The sequence below is a fragment of the Miniopterus schreibersii genome, assembly GCF_964146895.1.
Source record: "Miniopterus schreibersii genome assembly, chromosome: 17".
In the NCBI taxonomy this organism is placed as follows: domain Eukaryota; kingdom Metazoa; phylum Chordata; class Mammalia; order Chiroptera; family Miniopteridae; genus Miniopterus; species Miniopterus schreibersii.
The window spans coordinates 18458752-18480517 of NC_138117.1; the positions used below are offsets into that span (position 1 = coordinate 18458752).

Consider the following 21766-nt stretch of genomic DNA (forward strand, 5'->3'; position numbering starts at 1 on the left):
AGAAACATCGATGAGAGTGAAACATCATTGATTGTCTGCCTCCTGCACGCCCCCTAGTGGTGATGAAGCCCACAACCCAGGCATGTGCCCTGACCAGGAATCAAACCATGACCTCTTGGTTCCTAGGTCGATGCTCAACCACTGAGCCATACCGGCCGGGCAGGCTTTTTTTTCCTTTTTTTTTTTTCCCCCCCTCCAGAGTTGTATTCCATATAAAATAAGTCTATCTTATATATATCCAAGGGTTGTAGCTGTTAGGTATTTCCTGCCCCAAGCATAACTGTACTGCGAGCCCCCAGTTGGTCACTGGCAACTCATTTCTCAATAAACATATGTAAGGGAAGCTGTAGTTCCTTGAGAGGGAGGGACCTCTGTTGCCTTCCTCCGAGCAGTCCAGGCAGGGGTGTGTGAAGACGGTCTGCTGAGACTGCTCATGACATTTACTACTTATTTTGGGAGTAGGAACACAGACTTTCTATTTAAACTTAAATGACTTATGTTCAATTTAAATGCTTCTGAAAACTTTGATCTGACTTAACACTTTTGACCTTGTACCCTGGGAAAAAATTTATTTGCAGAGTAAATGGGACTCTGGACTTTGTGTTCTGTCTACACCCTGTCCCCATGATAAGCATATATGAGAGAGAGAGAGAGAGAGTGTGTGTGTGTGTGTGTAGTAGAGTGTGGTGAGCAGAGGGAGCAGATGGGTAATGCTTCACAAAATGTTGAGGTTCTGAAAACTTTTCATAAGTTTATATGTACTTGTGTGTATACGTAAAATCGTGCATATACTGAACAATAGACACACACTAGTGACACTACCATGTAGAGTGTGTCTGTAATGGCCTCGTGATTCTGGTGAGGGACTGAAATCCATCCCAACCAGCTTACCCACCAGCCAAGACAGCAGGGTAGCCTCCGCCTGGAGGAAGCAGTGCCTTTTCCTAACTTGCTGTGGGCCCAGAGGGCGCGTCTGCTGGGAGGGTGAGAGGCAGGCCTGCTCACCTGGGGTCAGACGCTCGCTGGGTGATACCTTACGTCTCTCTTTGGTCGCCCTTCTCAGGCTTGCAGAAGCTGATGGCAGACACCTGGTGGCTGGCTCCCCTTTCCCCAGCGCCTTTGAAAGGCCTCTGTGGGAGACTTGCATGGCCCGGGGCTGGGAGTCTGCTTATTTGGCCCTGACAAGATTAGACTGCCCTTTAACTCAGGACACATCATTCTTACTGTCTTCCCTGTGCCTGGAACTTTCACTGGCTACCAGGTACCTGGAATTTCACCGGAATCCTCCTGAGTTACTGGCTCAGGCTGGGATCCCAGTGGCTCCGTCTCTTAGTGGTTCCTCTCTGTCCTCTCAGGACAGCAACACATACACACACACACACACACGCACACGCACACGCACACGCACACACCCCATCAAAGGGAGAAAATGTCGTCATGATATATTTCCACTGAAGGTACAAAAAGAGGAACTAAGAAATGTACGTTCGCCCTGCTGTTTAAGCCAAAGAATCCGGGAAATGCAAAGCACATCCGACCCAAATCAGTTCACTTACACCAGGAATCTGAAAGCATCACTCACATCAGCATCTTGTGTGATTATTTTCATTTTAGGTAATGGGGGTGCTTTTTACTTCAGTTTCCAGTAGTTCGCACACAGACCCTCTAATACAGAGTTAGACATTAGCTCATGAAGACCAGATATTTTCAGTCACTTCTTTAGCTTCGGCAAGGGGTTTAGAAAGAAAGTCGAGGTTCTCTCATGTCCGTACATCACCAGGCCTGGCATCACGATGCTGCAGTGGCCCAAGATAAAGAAAATTCCCTCAGATGATTTAAAACCTAAAGGTGAAATCAGTTTCCCATCCCTCTACATATTGGCCCAGCCCCAGGGCCATGATACAGAGGGAGAGGCACCAGGGTCCCTTGCCTCTGAGCTGTGAGGCCAAAGGAGTCACTCTCACTGAATTATAGGAAAGACAGAAGCTCAAGGGACACACGTCCCGAGATGTTGATGGACGTGAACTTCAACCACGGTGTTCCTGGCACCTCTGTCATCTGGCCTTGTACCTTGCCCAGCGCCCACATGTCCCTCCATCGCCCAGCCTGGGCTCTTACTGCCCACTGAGCAGGTCTTGCTCCATCTCTTAAGCTGAGTTGCACCGGGACTTCTCATCCCAAGCATTCTGAGGACCACAGTCCCCTGGTGAGGTGGTTTGTGGGCAACGTGTTGAGATCAAGATTTTGTTTCAATCTCTGTAGAACTTTAAATCCTAAATAGCTTAAGTTTTAAATCATGGGATCCAGTGTAGTGCTTCTCAAACTCTAAAGTGCATACAAGTCACCCAGAGATCTTGTGAAAAGTTGGATTTTGATGGAATAAATCAGGGTCAAAGTCCAAAATGCCTCACTTCTAACAAGCTCCCAGATGATATCAAAGCCACTCCTGGTCTGAGGACCACACTTAGTGTTGCAAGTGCCTAGAGCCTGTCTCCATTTGGGCTGCATGTGAGAATCATCTGCGGAGGCCCTTCTCCCGTAGATTCATGTTTAATTGGTTCAGAGGGAGGCCCTCAGGTAATGATATTATTTAAAAGCTCCCCCGGTACACAGACAACAGAGTTGTGATTGCCAGAGGGAAGGAGGCTTAGGAGAAGGTAGAAGGTAAAGTGGGGATGAATGGTGATGGAAGACCTGACTTGGGGTGGTGAACACACAATACAGTGTACAGATGATGTGTTATAGAATTGTATACCTGAAACCTATACAGTTTTATTAACCAATGTCACCCAATAAATTCAATTAAAAAATAAAAATAAATAAATGAAAGCTCCCCAGGTATACAGCCCAAATTTAAGAAATATTGGCATAAGAGTTAAAACTTATTTTTACCGCTAAATGCACAAAAGGGAAATCAAAATCACTTTTGAATCACTGAACTAACCTGTGGTGTCACTCTGGGGAAGTAATTTCCTTTTAGCCCCATCAAAGTTCCAAAGGGAATGACACTGATTGCTTTTGTAAAAACGTATAAGGTTACTTGGATGAAAGAATATCTTCCTGCTTGATTTTAGCCTGTTCATGCTCATTCTGACAGTGTTAACCTTATCCAAGCCAAGCATATATAATCATCCGACTTAGTTTCCTCTTTTTGAGGCAACACTGATTTTAAATCTTCTTTGTTTGATTTAGCATCTTACAGACCAAGCATTCAAGATGGGGGCAAGATCATCCCCAAGGGGATGAAAATTGGTTCCTGGGGCATGAGGAAATCTTATAATTCAATCGTTTGTGGCTCTCTAAAGCTCAGACCTACCTGACAAAAATCTTATTTTTTTGTATTTAATTTCTCCTATTAAGAATAAACTTAATTAAAATCTAAACCTTTCTCCTTAGGGGATGATAATAAAAAAAGTTGAGGAACACTGTTCTAGAGAGACAACCTAGACTACACTTGTATGTGCTTCCCTTTCTGTTGCTTATCCTTATATTTTGGTGCTGTTTTCCTTAAAAACCTGATTTACTAGTAAGCAATGAGTAGTAGCTTCACCTCCCCTATTTTATTGTTTTCTTTACATCTTGGCTTTTTCCTGCCATCATGCTTGGCTGTCGGGGTGAAGCATTCTGGTCATCCTGGAGGGACTGTGCAAAGAGAACTGGGAGGATCAGTTCCACAGGCTGGTGATTCATGTGACAGGGAGGATGCTGCTGACCAAGGACATCTGTTCTTTTATTTTTTTTAAATATATTTTTGTTGATTTTAGAGAGAAAAGGAGAGAAAGAGAATGAAACATCAGTAAGAGAGAAACATTGGTCAGCTGCCTCTCGCACACCCCTCCTGGAGGTCAAGCCCACCACTGGGGCATGTGCCCTGACCAGGATCAAACTGGTGACTTCTCAGTGTATGGGACCATGCTCGATCAACTGAGCCACACTGGCCGGGGCCATCCTGTTCTTGATACCCCAGTAACTTATTTGCATTAGTGTGTCACTTTCTCCAGCTCTGTTTTCTCATTTGAAAAGCTGAGATAATGACATCTGAATATCTCTACCTACAAGAACTTAGTAGCGTCTTAAAAAGATTCTCCACGCATTGGAAAACGTTGAAACACATAGCTGTTTAAAAGATCATGTTGAGACGCGATCTTACCATCATTGGAGGTTTGGGGGCAGTTATTTTAGAAAGGACTCAAAATAGTGGTTGTAATTTATCCACTCTTTTTAAAACTTGAATGATCAAAATAGTATATATGACAGGATTTCAGGAACTCATCGGGGTTCTGGGTTTCCTTGATGGCCCTCTACGATAGTCTACCCTAAATTGAAAATGAACGTCTTCTTGTGTTCAGATCGCAGAGGGAATGGCGTACATCGAGAGGAAGAACTACATTCACCGAGACCTGCGAGCAGCTAACGTCCTGGTCTCTGAGTCGCTCATGTGCAAAATCGCCGATTTTGGCCTTGCTCGAATAATTGAAGATAACGAATATACAGCAAGGGAAGGTATGTTCCCCTCACGATCTTTAGGTGTAATTATTATTTAGTTTTATTTTTTCCTGTGTTTAACAGAGCAGTTACGGTACTCATCACTAAAAAAAAAAACACTCATTTGGTAAAATATTCTAAATATATCATAATTGCTGTTTGTGGTTCTGTTCTAATATTGTTTTGAAAAATTACTCTCTTAATGCCACAGGACACTTTTATAACTTTTACAAATTCTACCTGTCATTTGTATTTCAAGTAAGCAAAGCAAAACAAGAAGAGATTTGGTAAGGTCAGGCTTCTTTGTTTCTATTATATGTTAAAGCTTTTCACTCAAATAATGGAGCACATTTATTGTATAGAGAAAATATTTGCAACAGTAATTTTGTATTCTATATTCTGGCCTTTTAATTACAAATTAAAACATGGAAATTATTACTCACATAGAAGTAAATATAACGTTACAAAAATACACTCCTTTACTTTTGCACATTTCATATTATAAACGTGAATCAGAAATGCACAGAAAGGCGTAAATCTCCACTTCTGGCATGTGGCTCCATGGCGGGCCATGTCTGGAGCTGCACTGGCCGCTCCTGTTTGAGACTCTCCCTGTTGCTGATGGTCTGAGGGTTGATTCTGAAGGTCTCCCTCCCGAAAGCTGAGTGAATATTTTTGCAGTGCTTTCTCTCTTCTGAAAGATCCCAGCACTCCCTTGACGTTCCTAAGAGCTATTAAACAAGGATTATTTTCCTTTTAACTACGTGTGTGTTATTTCTGGAAGGCGTCCACAGGACTTAGAGAGGTGACAGACAGATGGAACACATCATTTTGATTTGTGCGGCATCTCTTGCTTCCAGCATGTTTCAGGTGGTTCTCCTCCTGCCTCAGTCCTATGTTCTCTTCAGTGGTTTATTACTTACCCTTGACCTTAATTATCCTCAACAAAAAGGCAGGTGCTGGAGAACAGTTTGAGGAAAAGCAGTTAAAAAAGGAACAGCGAAAATGTAGTGAGCATTTGCAGCGTGGCAGGCACTATTCTAAGTGCATTTCATACACTATCATTTATCTCTACAATAGCCCCATGTGATGATGATGGTGATGGTGAGTCCCACCTTATAGATGAGGAAACGGAGAGGTCCAGCAGCTTCTGAGGTCCCACAGTGGTAGAACCAGGATTCGGACCCAGGAGATCTGAATTCAAAATACATAAGCCAGAATTTATTCCTCTGGTTTTTTTTAATTTGACAAGTCACAAACACAACTGTTCTCATGAATGAGACAGGTGGCTTAGGGCAGAGAGTGCGGCTTCTAGAATTAAACAGTAATGCAATTTACCTTTCATTGGTATCTACCTCTGCCAAGCATACAGATCAACCCACTTAGCCCTGACAGCAACCTGGGCAGGTCCAGTTGTTTCCTCATTTTACAGATGGAGGTGCCAGGAAGGCACAAGGACAGAAAGTGATTTGCCAGGATCACACCAAGCAGAACCCGATTCAAACCCCAGCCACGGCAGCCCCCCCCCCCCCCCGTCCCGCTGCCCAGCGGCAGGAGGTTTAAGGCTGGAAGGTGCTGCAGTGAGTGGGCCACGCACAACAGCTGCTCTGCGAGGCTTTCTTCCATCCTTTTAGTTCTTAGTCTGATTTCCAATTTTGGTCTCACGCCGCAAAAAATTCTAAAGCAACGACATAATAAAGGCAAATGTGTTTTTAGAAAACGTTTAAGTTGTTGTTGGAAACCCCCAGCCTTTCCAGGGTGTAAGAGCGACAATCTGTGCCTGAGTCCCTACTTTCCTCAGGGTGACCCTGGAGGCCCTCGGGCCAGGTTTGGCTCTCATGTGACCTGGTTGCCAGGTGTCCCTTAGCCTCACCAGTGAGAAACCTAGTGTCACCACTGTCTTATTCTAGGCAGATTAACGTCCTACCCAATTTCTAAAAGTGTAATAATGCTTGGTTCCATCAAATGAAACAATGAGACGTTAAAGTTTGGAGTAGCATCTGAAGTTCCTTTTGGTATGGGCTTAAGCGCTTTATCCACAAGAATATACACAGCAAGATATAGTTACATTCCATGCCTGGCCGGCGTGGCTCAGGGGTTTAGCATTGACCTGTGATCCAGGAGATCTGGGTTTGATCCCAGTCGGGGCACCTGCCCAGGTTGCAGGCTGGATCCCCAGCAGGGGGAGGGCAGGAGGCAGCCGATCAATGAGTTTCTCTCATCATTGATGTTTCCATCTCTCCCTCTCCCTGAAATCAATAATATATATATATATATAAAAAGATATATTTACATTCCATATAAACATAGTTTGGGTTAATTAGAGAAAATGTGAACACTAAAGATATATACAGGGTGGGACAAAAGTTGGGTTATAGTTGTTCATATGGAAAACAATACAATAATTAATAAATAATAATACAAGAATAAACTCTGTGTTTCATATACTCACAACTGTAAACTTAGTTTTGCCCCACCCTGTATATGCTTTAGACCCTGGGGTCGAGAGGCAAACGGACAAGCTACGAATAGATGCCTTTACATTCTGTGTCACGTGCGTGCATGTTCAAGGTGGGCTAGTTAGGATATCTCTGGGAGGAGACACAAGGAACTTCGTTTCTTAACAGAGAAATGCCCAAATGGGAAACAGAGGAGGGAGGCACACATTCTAAGTACAACATTTTCTATCATCACTATTTTGTACTGTGTATGTTACCTATTCAAAATAAATAATCATAATTTTCTCAAAAGAAGGAAATTATGACGGTCACATGGCCATGACTTTTTTGTGTCAACTCAGAGGCCCAAGTAAGACTCCTGTGCCTTCTCCCTTAGGTGCTAAATTCCCCATCAAGTGGACAGCTCCAGAAGCAATCAACTTTGGATGTTTCACTATTAAGTCTGATGTGTGGTCCTTCGGGATTCTCCTGTATGAAATCGTCACCTATGGGAAAATTCCCTACCCAGGTATCCTTTACTTACCTATTTCCATTCAAGTGATGCATATGAGAAAAAAGCCTAAGGCATTAAAAAAAAAAAAAAAAAAAAAAAAAAAGCCCATCTCTAAAAGCTATGAATAAGCCGTGTCCTAGAATTTGATTTTGACTGTCTTTAGCGGAAAGGGTTCTAAAATCTACATAGCCGCTTCCCCACCTTACTTGACTAAGTGCACATTCTCTTTCATCGCTGATTAATTCCACTCCTCGCCTCCTGCCTGCCCTGGGCCTGGCACCTCTGACCACTCGCCTCCTGCCTGCCCTGTGCCTGGCACCTCCGACCACTCGCCTCCTGCCTGCACTGGGCCTGGCACCACCGTGGGTGTGGCGGATTCGGGGATGGAGCCGAGGAGCAGACAGGCGCTGCTGCTGAGCCGCGCACCTGATGGCGGGGAACACAGGCCTCGCAATGGGGATTTTCAGTGCCTTTGGCTCATTCTGACACAGAGGTTTATATAGAGTATTTTGGGGCCCCTGCCTCTTCAAGAAGTAACCGCCCCTGCTTATCGGAGAAAGCGAAAGGTCCTTGAGCTCTTTAGCTCTGTCCCTGTCATTCTGTCCGTCCCTGTTACCCTCAGGCTTAGCTTCTCCCCTTCCTTTGATGAGATATCTCGTGGGAATGAGGGTCTCTGGACCACCGGGCTTCTTGTCAGCACCCTCACAGGTCAGCATCCTCAGCTCTGTTCTCTGGGACCATTCAGTTTCTTCAGAAGAGGATCTTCCAGGCCCCGCCTATGGGCAGCATTCTGGAGGCTCACTGGGGAGGGGGCAGTGCTGACTTTTTTTTTTTGGTATTTATTTATTATGGTAAAATATACATAGATTAAAATTTACCATCTTACCCATTTTTAAGTGTACAGTTCAGTGGCATTAAGGACATTCATAATGTTGTGCGGCCATCACCACCATCCATTTCCAGAACTATTTCATCTTCCCAAACTGAAATTGTGTATCCATTAAATACTAACTCTCCATTCCCCAACCCCTCAGCTCCTGGTAACCTGCATTTTACTTTCCTGTGAATGTGACTACTCCGGGTACCTCCCATAAGTGGGATCAGACTCTGTTTGTCCCTTTGTGCCTGGCTTACTTCACTCAGCAAAAAGCCCTTAAGGTTTGTCCATGTTGGGACATGTGTCAGAAGTGTCTCACTTTTTCATGGTCAGCCTTTGTCCCCACTCGAGTCTTCTCTCCCACACTTTACCCCCACCTCTACTGGGCCTGGCATTAACCTGGGGCACCTGCCAGGGGGACTGTAGGTACAGTTCTGTCTGCGGCCACCCACCTCACCTTTGCATGTGTGGTAACTACGCGGAGCCTCCCAGGTGCAGTTGGTAGGATGGCACGTCCTGCCTGTCCCTTTCTTGTAGGCACTGTAGTTTCACGTTCCTCCTCTTGGCTCAGACCACTTCTGCCTCTGACTGACAGGTGTCCTGGTTTCATCAAAGACAGACTTTGAGTTTCTGTTTCTTGCTCTTTGGGGGGTGGAATGAATTAAAGAGGAAAAGGGGAGATGAGGCCAGCGGTCCTTATTTCACTATCTTCAAAGCAAAACTCTAATATTTATATATGAGTTTTCTAAAGAAACTAGGAGGGATCTTTGGGGTTGGGGGGTTGGTTTTGCTTTGCTCTTATAAAGAAAGAAGAGGTTTGAAAATGGCAAAGTTTGCTGAAGCCTCACGTCTTTTCTGGCTGTTTCTTACCAGATATATGCAGCCTCTCGGTGCCCTATGTGAGTCAGAGCCAGGAAACTCATCCTGCTGCAAAGGCTTACCCTGGTCATAGCTCTGCTCAGAAAACACTAATTTGCCTTTTGGAAGTATTAAGTGTGGGAGACTGTGGTCCCAGGGTAGCCGGTACTTGCTCCCTCTCACACACAGAGAGGCCCCTTTGTCTTAAAGATGTCATAGCTCCTGGGGCTGCAGGGCTCCCGTCCCATCGCTCACCCTCTGCTCCCTCTGATCTCTGCTGTCCTGCATTTTTCTCCTTCCCGGGCTCCTTCACCAACCTTTAGTCTTTGCTAATTCCTCCCTATTCCAAATGTCGCTTCCTGTTCCCACCCACTTCCCTATCCCGGGGCATCTTCCCCCTGGGCTGTGTGCCATTTGGAGACAAGTCTCTGTCGTCATCATCCTTGTATGTCTCAGAGCTTAGCGCTGGCTCATGACCCATAGTGAGTGCTCACAAATGCTTGTTGAGAGAATGAAGGCTGGAATACGGCAGTGCTTGCCTTGTCAGATCACCAGCCACCGGGTGTTTGCTGTCTTGGACCTAACAGTTACCAACGATCAAGCATCGGCTTTCATCGTAGGGTCTGGTTGAGGTCTCCTTCCCACTCTCTTTCTTCCATAAGTCTTGTCATTCAATAGCTTTATTATATTTATTGGTTTACTTGTACATTAAAAGATAGACTCAAGATTTCCTTCTTTTGATTCCTCTTATCAAGTCAAATTCCCCAGGCAGGATGGAGCATGCCTGGTTGTCTCCTGCATCCTGGAGAGAGTTCTTCAGCATTAGCGGGTCATACGAGAACAAAGGAGAAAAGTCTGCAGTGGGGTCAGGGGGCCCCGCTTCTGTGGGCACATTCTGACCTTTCGTGCCAATGGGGGCTCTCCAGGAAGGAAGTGAAGGACATTCCTAAGCAAGTTCACAGGTCCATCCAGCTGCTGTTTCTGTCATCCTGCATATTAGTCCTCCCTCCAGGATCCCTGACTGACCCCAACCCCCATGTAGAAGAAAACACAGAGATTTCTTTGGAAAATTATTCAAGTGAACTTGGCTAGTTTCAAGAGCCAAGGCAGTGCCGAAGCCATGGAATTTATGGAGACCAGAAGCCCAAATAAAGCAATGCAAATCGGCCCCTTGGCTTCAAGCAATGAAAATCAAATGAAGTCTTCCAGTTAGGACATTCCAGTTACACAAATATTTGAGGATGGTATTTCAGAAATTGGCATGAGAAAAAATAATTCACCATCTAAACAACTTTCAAGCGATCTTAACAATTATAAAAATCGCCTGGATCTTTCCATTTCAAAACCGAGGGTGTCTTCTTTCAGTGGTTTAAATGCAGGCAGGACCTTTCAGTCACTGTGTCCTTAGAAGAAGAAAGGTGAGTTAAGGGCAGAGTTCAAAGGTCACTAATCATGACCCATGGTCAGAGCTATACAGAAACCCACTCCATATATAAAACATAAGTTTCACAAACTACACTAACTTTTATATGTTCATTGTCTTCTGATCCTTTTTTATTCTGTTAACTTTTTTAAGTACTGGTAACTCCCTAAAAAATGAATTTGTTGATCCAAATGAGTGGTGACCCATAATTTGAAAAACACTGCTTAGAGACCAAATTCAAAAGAAGGCTCTGTTCCAAATCTAATAAAAGACATTTCTCCTAAGCTTCTAGCTATCTTTTAGAGTCTTTCTAGTGGTAGAATCTATGGCTATGGAAAGGAGATGGCTATGGAAAGGAAACTGTTGTGATGAATGGAGTTCCACATATGCCGGATAGTGTACATATTCTGCATGAAGTTACCCTGCATGGAATACAGTGCCTCTCTAGAGGAGTTGGTATCTCTGCAAAACAACGTATACACAAAATAGGCAAACACACAGATGTGGGTAGGTGCTGCCAAACCGCTACATTAGCTCATTTCTTTGTCCCAGTTTAATAATGGAGGAAAGTGCTTTTAAAATGATCTTTTTCTTAAAACTATTTTCAGTAACAAAGATCAGAAGTTCAGCTTCTGAACTACCATGAGACATCTGACCGTATTAAAAGCCATCCTTCATTATCAATCCTCTGACAGAGCACATACATCCCCGGTATCTCTTTGTGTCCTGAGCTCTTCTTGTAAGGACTCCAGTCAGATTGGGTTGGACCCACTCGAAAGGCCTCATTTCAATTTGATGACCTCTTTAAAGGTCTTATCTCTAAATACAGTCACATTCTGAGGTATTGTGGGCTAGGATCTCAACATATGAATCTGCAGGGGGCATGATTCAGCCCATAACAGCGTCCAGAGCTTGCTTCAGTAATGGATGCGGGATATGGGTAGCAAGACCACTGCAATGCTTACTCCTCTGTCAGGTTTCTAAATGCTCTGGCTTTTTTTTTTGCTTCAGGGAGAACTAATGCTGATGTGATGACCGCGCTGTCACAGGGCTACAGGATGCCCCGCATGGAGAACTGCCCAGATGAGCTCTATGACATCATGAAAATGTGCTGGAAAGAAAAGGCAGAAGAAAGGCCAACGTTCGATTACCTGCAGAGCGTGCTGGATGACTTCTACACTGCCACGGAAGGCCAGTATCAGCAGCAGCCTTAGAGCGCGGGGGACCTGGAACCACTGGCCAGGCAGCTCACTGGTTGCACTAGTTTTCATGTGCTAAGATCATCTGCCGTCCCTGCTTCCTGAAATGAGGCGAAATTACTCAGGAAGAAACACTCTCTACGTGGAAAAGCACCCTCTTCTCACAGGCTGATGCCCAGGGCTCTGCCCCTTGGCCTGCTCCTGGATGGCCATCTTGCTTTGCTAGACCGACATCTGAATACAGCCCTCTGAGAAGACAACACCTGTCCTACCCCAAATGCACCCACTTTGGCCTCTTGTTTACAATTGGATGTGCGACTCAAAGGTTCAGAGTCCATCTCAATAAATTTCAAACAGTAGCTGAACTAAACTCACTTAAAAAATAACCAGATGCCTGTCATGGCGTGTCTTTGTATCTTCTCTGTGCTTTGGCTTATTTGTTTAAAAATTACTAATCTAACCTGTTAGATTTTGCAGGGGAAGTCAGAAGCTTAAAGATGTCTTTTCCAGATTTCAGTGATCACCCCTCCCCCTAAAATCTGAGACTGTTCAACATTGCCACCTGCAGAGACTCCCAGATGGGAAGCAGCCACGCTTTTCTGGTCTCTTTCCTGTAGAAGTGACATTTGTGAGCCGTGCAAAGCTGCTGTGGAGTGACATGGACCTCACCGTCTGCAGGGCCTTGCCCAGCCTCCCAGGACTACCTTCAGAAGGACTATTTTCAAATGGTCCAGTTTTTCAATTCCACAACTTCCTATATACAGACTTTCGTTGACAGTGTAGTTTGGAAGAACAGTAAGATTCTAATCTCTGCAGAACCTTATGGGGCCTTATAAAACATAAGCATTTTCCTTATTGCTTCAAATGATTTGAACATTATTTTAATGATCAAATATTAATTTTAGTTGTACTCAAAGTAAAAATGCCATATTGGGGGGCTATGTTATGATTCAGCAATCTTCTAACTGGTGTAAGATGTGTGTGAGTCTATTTATACAGAATATGAAAGGGAATGAGCGACTGAGGAGGCTCTGATGAGCCGCTGCAGCAAGGGATAGAGGGGGTTTTGTTTACTAAATTTTTCTTACTACTGTAGGCTCTGAATGGAAAGTGCTATTATCATGTTTCACTTATGCTGTTCTGTACATACCTAATATTTCTATTTTTTGATTTTATTTTAATACACGTGGCCCAATAACATCTCAAGCTTTTTACTTGTGTCTAAGATTTTCAATTGTTAACGTAAAAATGAGTACCAGTTGGTGAAAAATCAGAGGTGATTCCATATGGTTACATGGTTTGAAAGACTTGTACAAGTTCTGCCTCCATCCTTTGAGCATCTTCAGATTGGAGAACTGAAATGGGGGCCTGAGCATCCCTTTATGGGGCTAGATAGGATTTGTTTTCAAATAAGCTTAGCAGGCAGCCTTAAAACCTCACCTTCTGTGTGTTGGCTAGGCAATGGGTGCCTAGAGGAAGGGATAAAATATTCTACTTTTCCCTAAATTTTATCTTCTCCTGTGCGATCTTTAAAATGTCCCTTCTAAAATATTCTCAAAGTCTTGATTCAAAAGTGCCATATTCACAAAGATAGATTATCATCATGGGCTGTCTGCACAGCTAGTCACTTGAGTGACAGTGGTAGGTTTTCTACCACCCACCTGTTCACATTTTCTTCCCGAAGCACACATATGGCCCAGCAGATTCCGTGGAGTGAAGGCATAAAGAATTCCTAAAGCAAAAAGAAGTCTCTAGAATTACTGAATGTATCTTCACCTGGTTTTTCTTCTCTCAATTCCGCTTCCTTTGACAGTTTCCATTCCACTTTTCCCCACATCAACTATGTGGCCCTTTCCTCCAGGTGCCTCCAGCAGCTCGGCCACGTCCCTGCCGGCACCTGCTCAGCCACGTGCTCAGTGGTCGGCGCACACGGTCCCCCCCCCCCCGTGCCGGTGGGACTCCACCCTCCTCGAGGCTGAGTAGGTTTCTGTAGAATCTTAGGGTCTCCGGTGACATGCAGGATGGTTTTCATCAACACGTCTCAGGTCATTACTGAGAACTTGGAAAGGAGACCGCTGCCCGCGGCCCAGGTCCTGACCGCTGTTCCGCAGCGCGGGCTGCCTGTCGCCACACTAGGAAAGCTTCCCCGATGAGCAGGTTTGCTCAGGCCTGAGAGCCACTCCTCTGTTTTGACTCCTTTTACAAAGTTATCTTCTCAAAAGAAGACCAGCCTTCTCTTTCCTCAGATGGTTTGGTTTCCCAAGGGAGGAATAGGGGAGAAAGAGAGAGAAAATGTTTTGCCTTTTTCCTTTCTTATGAACATGAGGCTCAATGAACCTAAAATAAAACTTAGAGCCTTACACTGGTGTGTTTAGTAGAAAGGGACACTTACTTGCCCACGTGGCCTCCCTAGATTCTGCGGGAATCCACTAGAGGAGCACACTGCCCAGGCCTTCTTGGGGAGGCTGTACACCCCAGAAGCCTTGACCCCTGTCCCAAGAGTGCACGAGGGGTCAATAGAAGGAGGGACCATGTCTATTTACTTACACAGCAGGAAAGGTCAAGGGCACTGAGATTAAGTATGAACTCATTCCCAATTTGCCTGGGGTGATGGCTTTTTAAAAATCTTTTTCTTTGCTCAAACAAACTACATCCCAGACAGTGGCTGCTAAAAGGTACTCAGTTCTGAAACACCAGCATCTTGACACGTTCAGCTGAATTAAAACCAACGCGCACCCTGTGGCTCACACCCCCAGCCCTTATGGTGTAACCGCCACGCTCCACGGCCAATTCATTTCTTGCATTCTCTGCCAAATGCACCTCTCAGATGAGATCCCAGCAGCCCTCCTGCCCCCCAGCAACAGCATTTTCTACTCCTGCCTCTTGGAATGGAGACTCCAGTGCTCTGTCTCCTACATTTCGACTAAGGAGTTTTTAGATTAAGTGAAGATGAGCTTTGCCATTCTTCCTGACGGAAATGGTAATTAGGAATACACAAAGGTACACACCCATCATTTTCTCAGTGCTCCCTTTTGTGTTTTGGCACTTTATAAAATTACCTCTAACTCACATAACAGTCCTTGAAGAGATGGCAGGTATTATCACTAGTCCACAGCTGAAAAATCAGGTGCATTTAAGGCCACAAGGAATAGATTTGTTTCATATTATTTCCTTGTAAAATGAAGCAAACAAAATACCTTTCTAGTGGTACCTCCCTGACTTCATTGGGTATCCTAAGTGGGCAAAGGAATTACTTATAAAATGCTCCACTGAAGCCCACATAGATATAAGGGGCAATTTCTTCTAAGTAATTTCATTTTTAGGAAAAAAGTCATGCAAGAATTCAACTTGCCATTCACACTTTTAAAAAACACAGTTTATACGGAATACACTTTTGAATAAAATGCTTTGATAACATTTATCCTCCACTTCATAACATGAAGATGTATTAACCTGATAAAATTTTATCCTAGAAAGTTCTAATCTGATAGATGTATAGGAAGAAAAACCTTCCAATTTAATTTTTGTGTTGTTGTGAATCTAAATACTTCAGAAAGGAGTGAGTGCCAAAAATGTCACAGGATTCCCAAGGTGGCTACCGTGTAATCTTGGGTACATCCCTCCCTTAAATGTGGAAGTAATAGGGGCAGTCTTGGTGCCCTTCACTTCTAGGTCTTTGGAAAGCTATTAGAAACCATCTGGATTGGCCAATGTGAATGTTAACACAGAACTTCTAGAATCAAAGCTGGATTTATTTCCAGCACCAAAGGTAGATGCATGTCACAGAGCAAGAAAGCAACCTATGAATTTTTTTTTACACTTATGCCGACTTTGGACCCCCTTCATCCCTAATCTGTTACCCTTTGGGTCAGATGTGTTTTTTATTTTAGGTTTGTTTTTTGTGTTGTTGATTTTTTTTTTTAACTTAAAAGATTAATACAAGGAATATACTGAATATTTGGTAGTAATACCTCAGTGAACACTGGAGGAAAAAAACTGTAGTCAAATAAAACCTTCCTGCAGAAAAATGCCCAAACTCATATTAGTGGATGAATATAGCCTATAAATTGCTTTCAGTCAGATTTTGCCTCCAAGTGAGTTCTAAAATGGTTTCAGAGTTTTTTGGACTTTGGAATTGGGGACAAGGGGATGGACCTGTACCCAGGGAGCTGGAAGAATATGCAGGACCTTTTAGCACCAGTAGTGTATCTGGTTCAAATGGCGGACACGGGAGTGTGGTTACCCAAGACCCACTTTATGCAGGCATGTTCCAAGATGCAGAATAGTTATGTGTCCCTTTAAAACAACATAGTCATTAGTATAATCTCTGGTCACATGCACCTCAGGGGGGTCTGCTCCTTAGCAGTTCAAGTTGGGGGAAATAGCTAGTGTTTTCAGCTGTCCACAAGAGCTGCCAGTGTGCTGTGCGTGCTAAGATAGTTAAGGGATGCAGAAGCAGGCTACACTCGGAGCTCCAAAAAGGCCACACACAAAAATGATGCTCTTTCACAACATGAAAGTCAGACCATGTGGGAGCATTACACTCAATTCTGAATGCCGGGTGGCAGACTCTCATCTTAACTACCCTGGGAGGGTCGCTTTGATGTGGGCGATGGGTGTACCTAAGAGAACCAGGAGCACGTCAAAGGAGGAAGGAAGTCTTTGGGCAGCACAGATGTTTTGATGAGAGAGACAAATGAAATCATGTAAAAACATTTGCTCTGCCAAAGAATTATATTTTGAATCCTGCTTTGAAGATATTTTTTTTCAAAGTAGGACATCACTCCTAATCTCTTTTTTGTTAATGTACTTAACCCTAAATAAGGGCTTCGGTGGGTTAATAATAGTCATTCAATCCTGAGCTTCGTTGAGCATTTCCCTGACACAGGAACTGTGGGTGTATGAGGAACCTGGGCATTTAGACTCAAGTTGCCTGCTTTTTGGGGACAAGAACAGTGATGACACAGGTAGAGCCAGGAAAGCATCATAGGGGAAAAGCAGGTACAGAATGTGAAGATCATTCTGAGGAGAGATCACAGGCTTCATCAATACATGACATTAGGGACTGGCTTTGAAGGGGCCAGGGCACTGGCAGTCTAAAAGGATGCTGCAGGGGAAAGGTTCAGAGACAGGACAACACAGCAGGAGTTGGGGCAGAGAGGTATGGAAGCATCGAAGGAGAGGGCCCCCCAGGCTGTTAGAATTAGGGCTGCTCTTCTCAAACTCGAGTGTGTACAAGCATCGCCTGGAAGGCTTGTTATGCCAGGTCACTGCCCCCACCCAGAGTGTCTGGTTCTGCGGCGAAGGTCTGGAGAGGGACCAGGGAATGGGGTCTGACCTTCCTGGCCCTGGACCACCCTTTGAGACCCACTGGACATACGGGAGCTCAGCAGCAGGGGAACCCAGTGAACCAGGAGGAGGTCACCTCCTGGAGAAAATGTGAATCCTGGGTGAGAAGTGTGGACTCGACTAGCCCATGCTGGTGGCAGCAGCAGACACCTGAGGGAGTCTCACCTGAGGAGCACAGCACAGAGCACCCCCTCCCCATGGTCTGTGCAGCCCCACTGCCAGCCTCCTGCCCGGGCCCTGCTGGCTGTGCTCATCTACAAAGTGAGAGTGAGAACAGTGCTTGCCTCACAGGGTTGTTATGAGGGAATAAATGCAGAAATATTTCATTATAAGCCACACGCATAGTTGAATCAGTGTTTGTGAAGGAAAAAGATGAAATCAAGATGTTTGTTGAACAAAATGTTAAGTGAAATGCAATGTCAGAAAAGGGCATTATGAAGTCCAGCCAGAGGGATGGATGGGTAGGAAAAGCAACAGCAGGCAGCCCCAGCGGAGGAGAGAGAAGCTCCCAACTACATGTGAGCCCCTTGTGGCAGACGGTAGCCGCAGAGCCTCGCCTTGCCTGACACCCGGAGATTGGTTTCTCTAGATTTGGGCTGTAGTACAGAAATCTGTTTGTGTGTTTGTTTCTTAAACAGCATCCCCTGTCTGTGATTTTGATTTAAGTATTCAAATTATAACCCTGAGAAACTCAACAAGGGAATTGGATTTTGGAGTTGGCAGTCGTTATGGATTGAATACTGTCCTCCCAAAATGGTATGTTGAGTTCCTAACCTCCGGTGCCTCAGAATGGGATCTTATTTGTAAACAGGATTGTTGTTGCAGATATAATTAGTTAAGCTAAGACAACATCGTGGGTAGGCCTCTAATCCAGTATAACTGGTGCCCCTAAAAAGGAATAGCATGAAAAGAGATAGAACACACATAGAGGGAAGACTATGTGAGGACACACGGGGAAAGGCTGCTATCTATAAGCCACGGAGAGAGGTCAGGTCCAGTCCTTCCCCCACAGCTCCCAGAGGGAACCCACCCTGCTATGTCAGAGTAATACAGGAGCCAACTGAAAGTGACCCCAAAGGCCAAAGCTGGAACAATTTGAGTAACAAAATAACTAAAATAGTATTGGATTATAAACCAGAGTACGAAAAAAATACTCATGAATCCTTATTCATAAAGTTAAAACTTCATTAAGAACAAAAAGTGAACAGAATATTTTTATCTGACTTCTGATAAACACAAAGTAACCAACCAACCCTTGACAATAGGCTTAAAAAGATGCTTGGTAGTCAATTTTAGTCAAATCCCTCGGGGAACAGCGCCACCTAGTGTTTCCTCATGTAAATGAACGAATGGTGGTTTGTTACCTTTTTTTACCCTTAAATTCGACTTCAAAACTGAAAAAAAACAATGAAACAGAAGCATATCTCCCCCCACCTCCAAAAAAAGTAGTCATAATCTCAAATGACTTGAGCAATCAAGTGGAAATAACTTGGATTCGTTTACAACTTTAACCTAGAATCTTTGTTTATAAAATGCCTACTTTATGTTAAAAAATTTGGTCCAAAACTAATATGCATGAAAGAGGTTTTATCAGAAACACAAACTTACAAAAAAGTGTAATAATATAGTCACTTTTTAAAAGTTACAAAATAAAACCTTATAAAACAGCAGACCTCAATTCCAAGTGTCAGTTCCAGAAACTATAAAGCTTTCCGTTAATATTGTGTTATTTAACTTTAACACAACTTACACAAAGTTTCCTTGCTTAATAAGTTTATGCTTATTTTAATATAATATTGTTATTCATAAACGTATACCTTCATTAGGAATAAACAGTGAAAGAGCTCAATTAAGGTCTAAAATGACTCAAGTGAAAAAAATGAAATGATTAGTTAATATATATTGTTTTTGAACCAGCATGACTTTTCAAAATGTCATAAAAGAACACAGCTGAAATAACTGGCACCTTCCAATTGCAAATAACCAAAGTAGCAGTTTGCCTACAATACAAAAGGCAAAAAGTTACTTTTCCCAAATTTCCTTTATAATAAGCATATAGAATAGGTGGGGTAAAAAAAAAACCCACTACAGCTCTGGCCAGGTGGCTCAGTTGGTTGGAGCATCATCCGTACACCAAAGGTTTCAGGTTCAGTTCCGGTCTGGGCGCGTACCGAGGGCAACTGATCTGTTTCTTTCTCTCCACCCCCCCCCCTCTAAAATCAATTTTAAAAACATCTCCTTGGGTGAGGATTTAAAAACACACACACTTGCCCTAGCTGGTTTGGCTCAGTGGTTGGAGCATCGGCCTTTGGACTGAAGGGTGCCGGGTTCGATTCTGACCAAGGGCATGTACCTCGCTTGCAGGCTTGATCCCCGGCCCCTGTGGAGGCAGGTGGGGGAGGTAGCCAATCGATGTGTGTCTCTCACATCGGTGTTTTTCTCTCCCTCTCTCCCCCTCCCACTCGCTCTGACGAGTTATTATATCAGTGCCCCCTTACCTGTGGTTTTGCTTTCCTTGGTTTCAGTTATCCATGGTCAACTGCAGTCTAAAAATATATGAAAAATTCCAGAAATAAATAATTCACAAGTTTTAAATTGCAAGAAGTTCTGAGAGGCATGAACTCTTATCTTGTTCTGTCCGGCCTTGGACATGAATCACCCCTTTGTTCAGCATCTCCATGCTACATATGCTTCCTGCCTGATAGTCACTTAGTAGCCACCTCGATTCTCAGGCTGACTATCCAGGAGTGGCAGTGCTTGTGTTCAGTCACCCTTATTTTACTTACTAATGGCCCCAAAGTGCAAGTGTAGTGATGCTGGCAATTCAGCTTTGCCAAAGAGAAACTGCAAAGGGATTCCTTTATGTGAAAAGGTGAAAGTTCTCAACGTAATAAACTAAAAAATTGTATGCTGAGGTAGCTAAGATCTACAATAAGAATTAATTTTCTATTTGTGAAATTGTGAAGGAAAAAGAAATCTGTGCTACTTCTGTCACACCTCTGTGGTGTATGATAAGTGCTTAGTTAAGATGAAAAAGGCATGAAGTTTGTGGGTAGGAGACATGAATAGTAAACGTGTTCTGATTGGTGGCTATGTGTTGGACCAGAAAGCACTGAGCAAGGTGAGCACTGAGCAAGCATTCAGACATCAGCAAGGTGTTCCCTAAAAAGAGTGACTCCACTCCAAGTGAAGGATAATTATACACTCAGGACTAGGTTTGGACTGAAAAATATAAATACTGGAGAGAACATTCCCGTAACTGTTTTATGTATATTGTTAGATTTGTTCCATTTTATTGTTAGTTATTGCTGTTAATCTCTTACTGTGCCTAATTTGTAAATTAAGCTTTATCTTAGGTAGGCATGTATAGGAAAAAACATTGTATATACAAGGTTCAGTACTATCTGCAGTTTCAGGCATGCACTGGGGGTCTTAAAATATATGCCCCATACTGTAGTTTGAATGATCTTTCTGCCCTCTTAATATTTTTTTGTGATCAGAAGAGGGCAGTTGTCACTCGATTTCATTAGTTAAACCTCGCCTATAGACTGAGGATACCACCATGCACCTCACAAGGCTATATTCAGAAGTCAATCAGCTACTGCGAGTGAAGTTGCTCAGCATAGTGTCTGACATAGAACCACCACTCAAAGAAGATTTTATTTTTCATATCTCAGAAAATGATATTAAGGTACTTACAAGTTAAGAAATGCTGGGCATCCAATGGGCATATGCCAGGTATTATGTGGGGCTCCTGCTAAGTGAAATACGATTTTGCCCTCTCCCACCAGGTAACTGAGAGCCCTCAGGCCATGACACAGGGACACGTTTTCCTCTCCTGTACCACGGACCCAGACCAGCTCCCTGAACTCTCCATTCTTCTTTGCTGAGGGTCCCAAGGATGCTTTCGTCTCAGTGGCAGCCGCCACTGGGTCTCTCCTTTGGGCTTTTTATTCTCCAAAACAGGATTCTCTTCAGCTCCCACTTCCTTGCTCTCCAAAGATGAATATAAGGCCCTTTCTACTTAAAGGGTTTATCATAAACAGACATTATGAAATAAGAAGGCACAAAGTCCTGGATCTCTAGTGTCCAAATCCTGAGTCAACAGATAGAAAGCCCATGGGCTTCTGTTCTCTCTTTGCATTCTCCTGAGAGAGCTAGGTTTCCACAGAGACACCTCCTCCTCACTCCTAATATCAAAGGGATGATGGATTTAGTCAAATTTTCTTTGAGAGGTGTCCATAGTTATAAGTTGATTTAAAAATAAATGAAAGTTACAGACAACAGCACATTTGCTTGTTTAGTAAGTGAAGTAGGATTTCCATTTTAATGCGGCTTCTCACCATGTTGGTGTTCGTTGTATAGTAACTTCAGGAATTGTTCACCGATTCTGCAAAAATTGTATCCATAGCTGTAATTATATAGATATCTCTTAGGGTTGAGATTTAAAACAGTATTAATAACTTTCAGTGCCACTGGTGAGTTGAGGTCAGTGTTTTATAATTGAATGAAGTCTGGAGTATACATCACTGCAGGTGTGAACACATTTCCCACCAACTACCCAGGCAGACTAATGACCAAAGGGCTATTTTATTAAATTTTCAAGTAAAAAAAAAATCTCCC

The 21766-nt window shown here is 43.7% G+C and overlaps 1 protein-coding gene across 4 annotated transcripts in view; it reads left to right on the top strand.

Moving 5' to 3' along the window:
• The window catches only part of LYN (LYN proto-oncogene, Src family tyrosine kinase), a 90207-nt gene extending 77974 nt beyond the window's left edge, over positions 1–12233 (top strand). For all 4 annotated transcript variants that reach the window (XM_081117189.1, XM_081117191.1, XM_081117188.1 and 1 more), the window contains exons 11-13: positions 4350–4503; positions 7321–7452; positions 11607–12233. In XM_081117189.1, the coding sequence (XP_080973315.1) occupies positions 4350–4503; positions 7321–7452; positions 11607–11809 (489 nt within the window). In that variant the 3' untranslated portion in view covers positions 11810–12233. The remainder of the gene's footprint in view (positions 1–4349; positions 4504–7320; positions 7453–11606) is intronic.
• The last annotated feature ends 9533 nt before the right edge of the window (positions 12234–21766 follow it).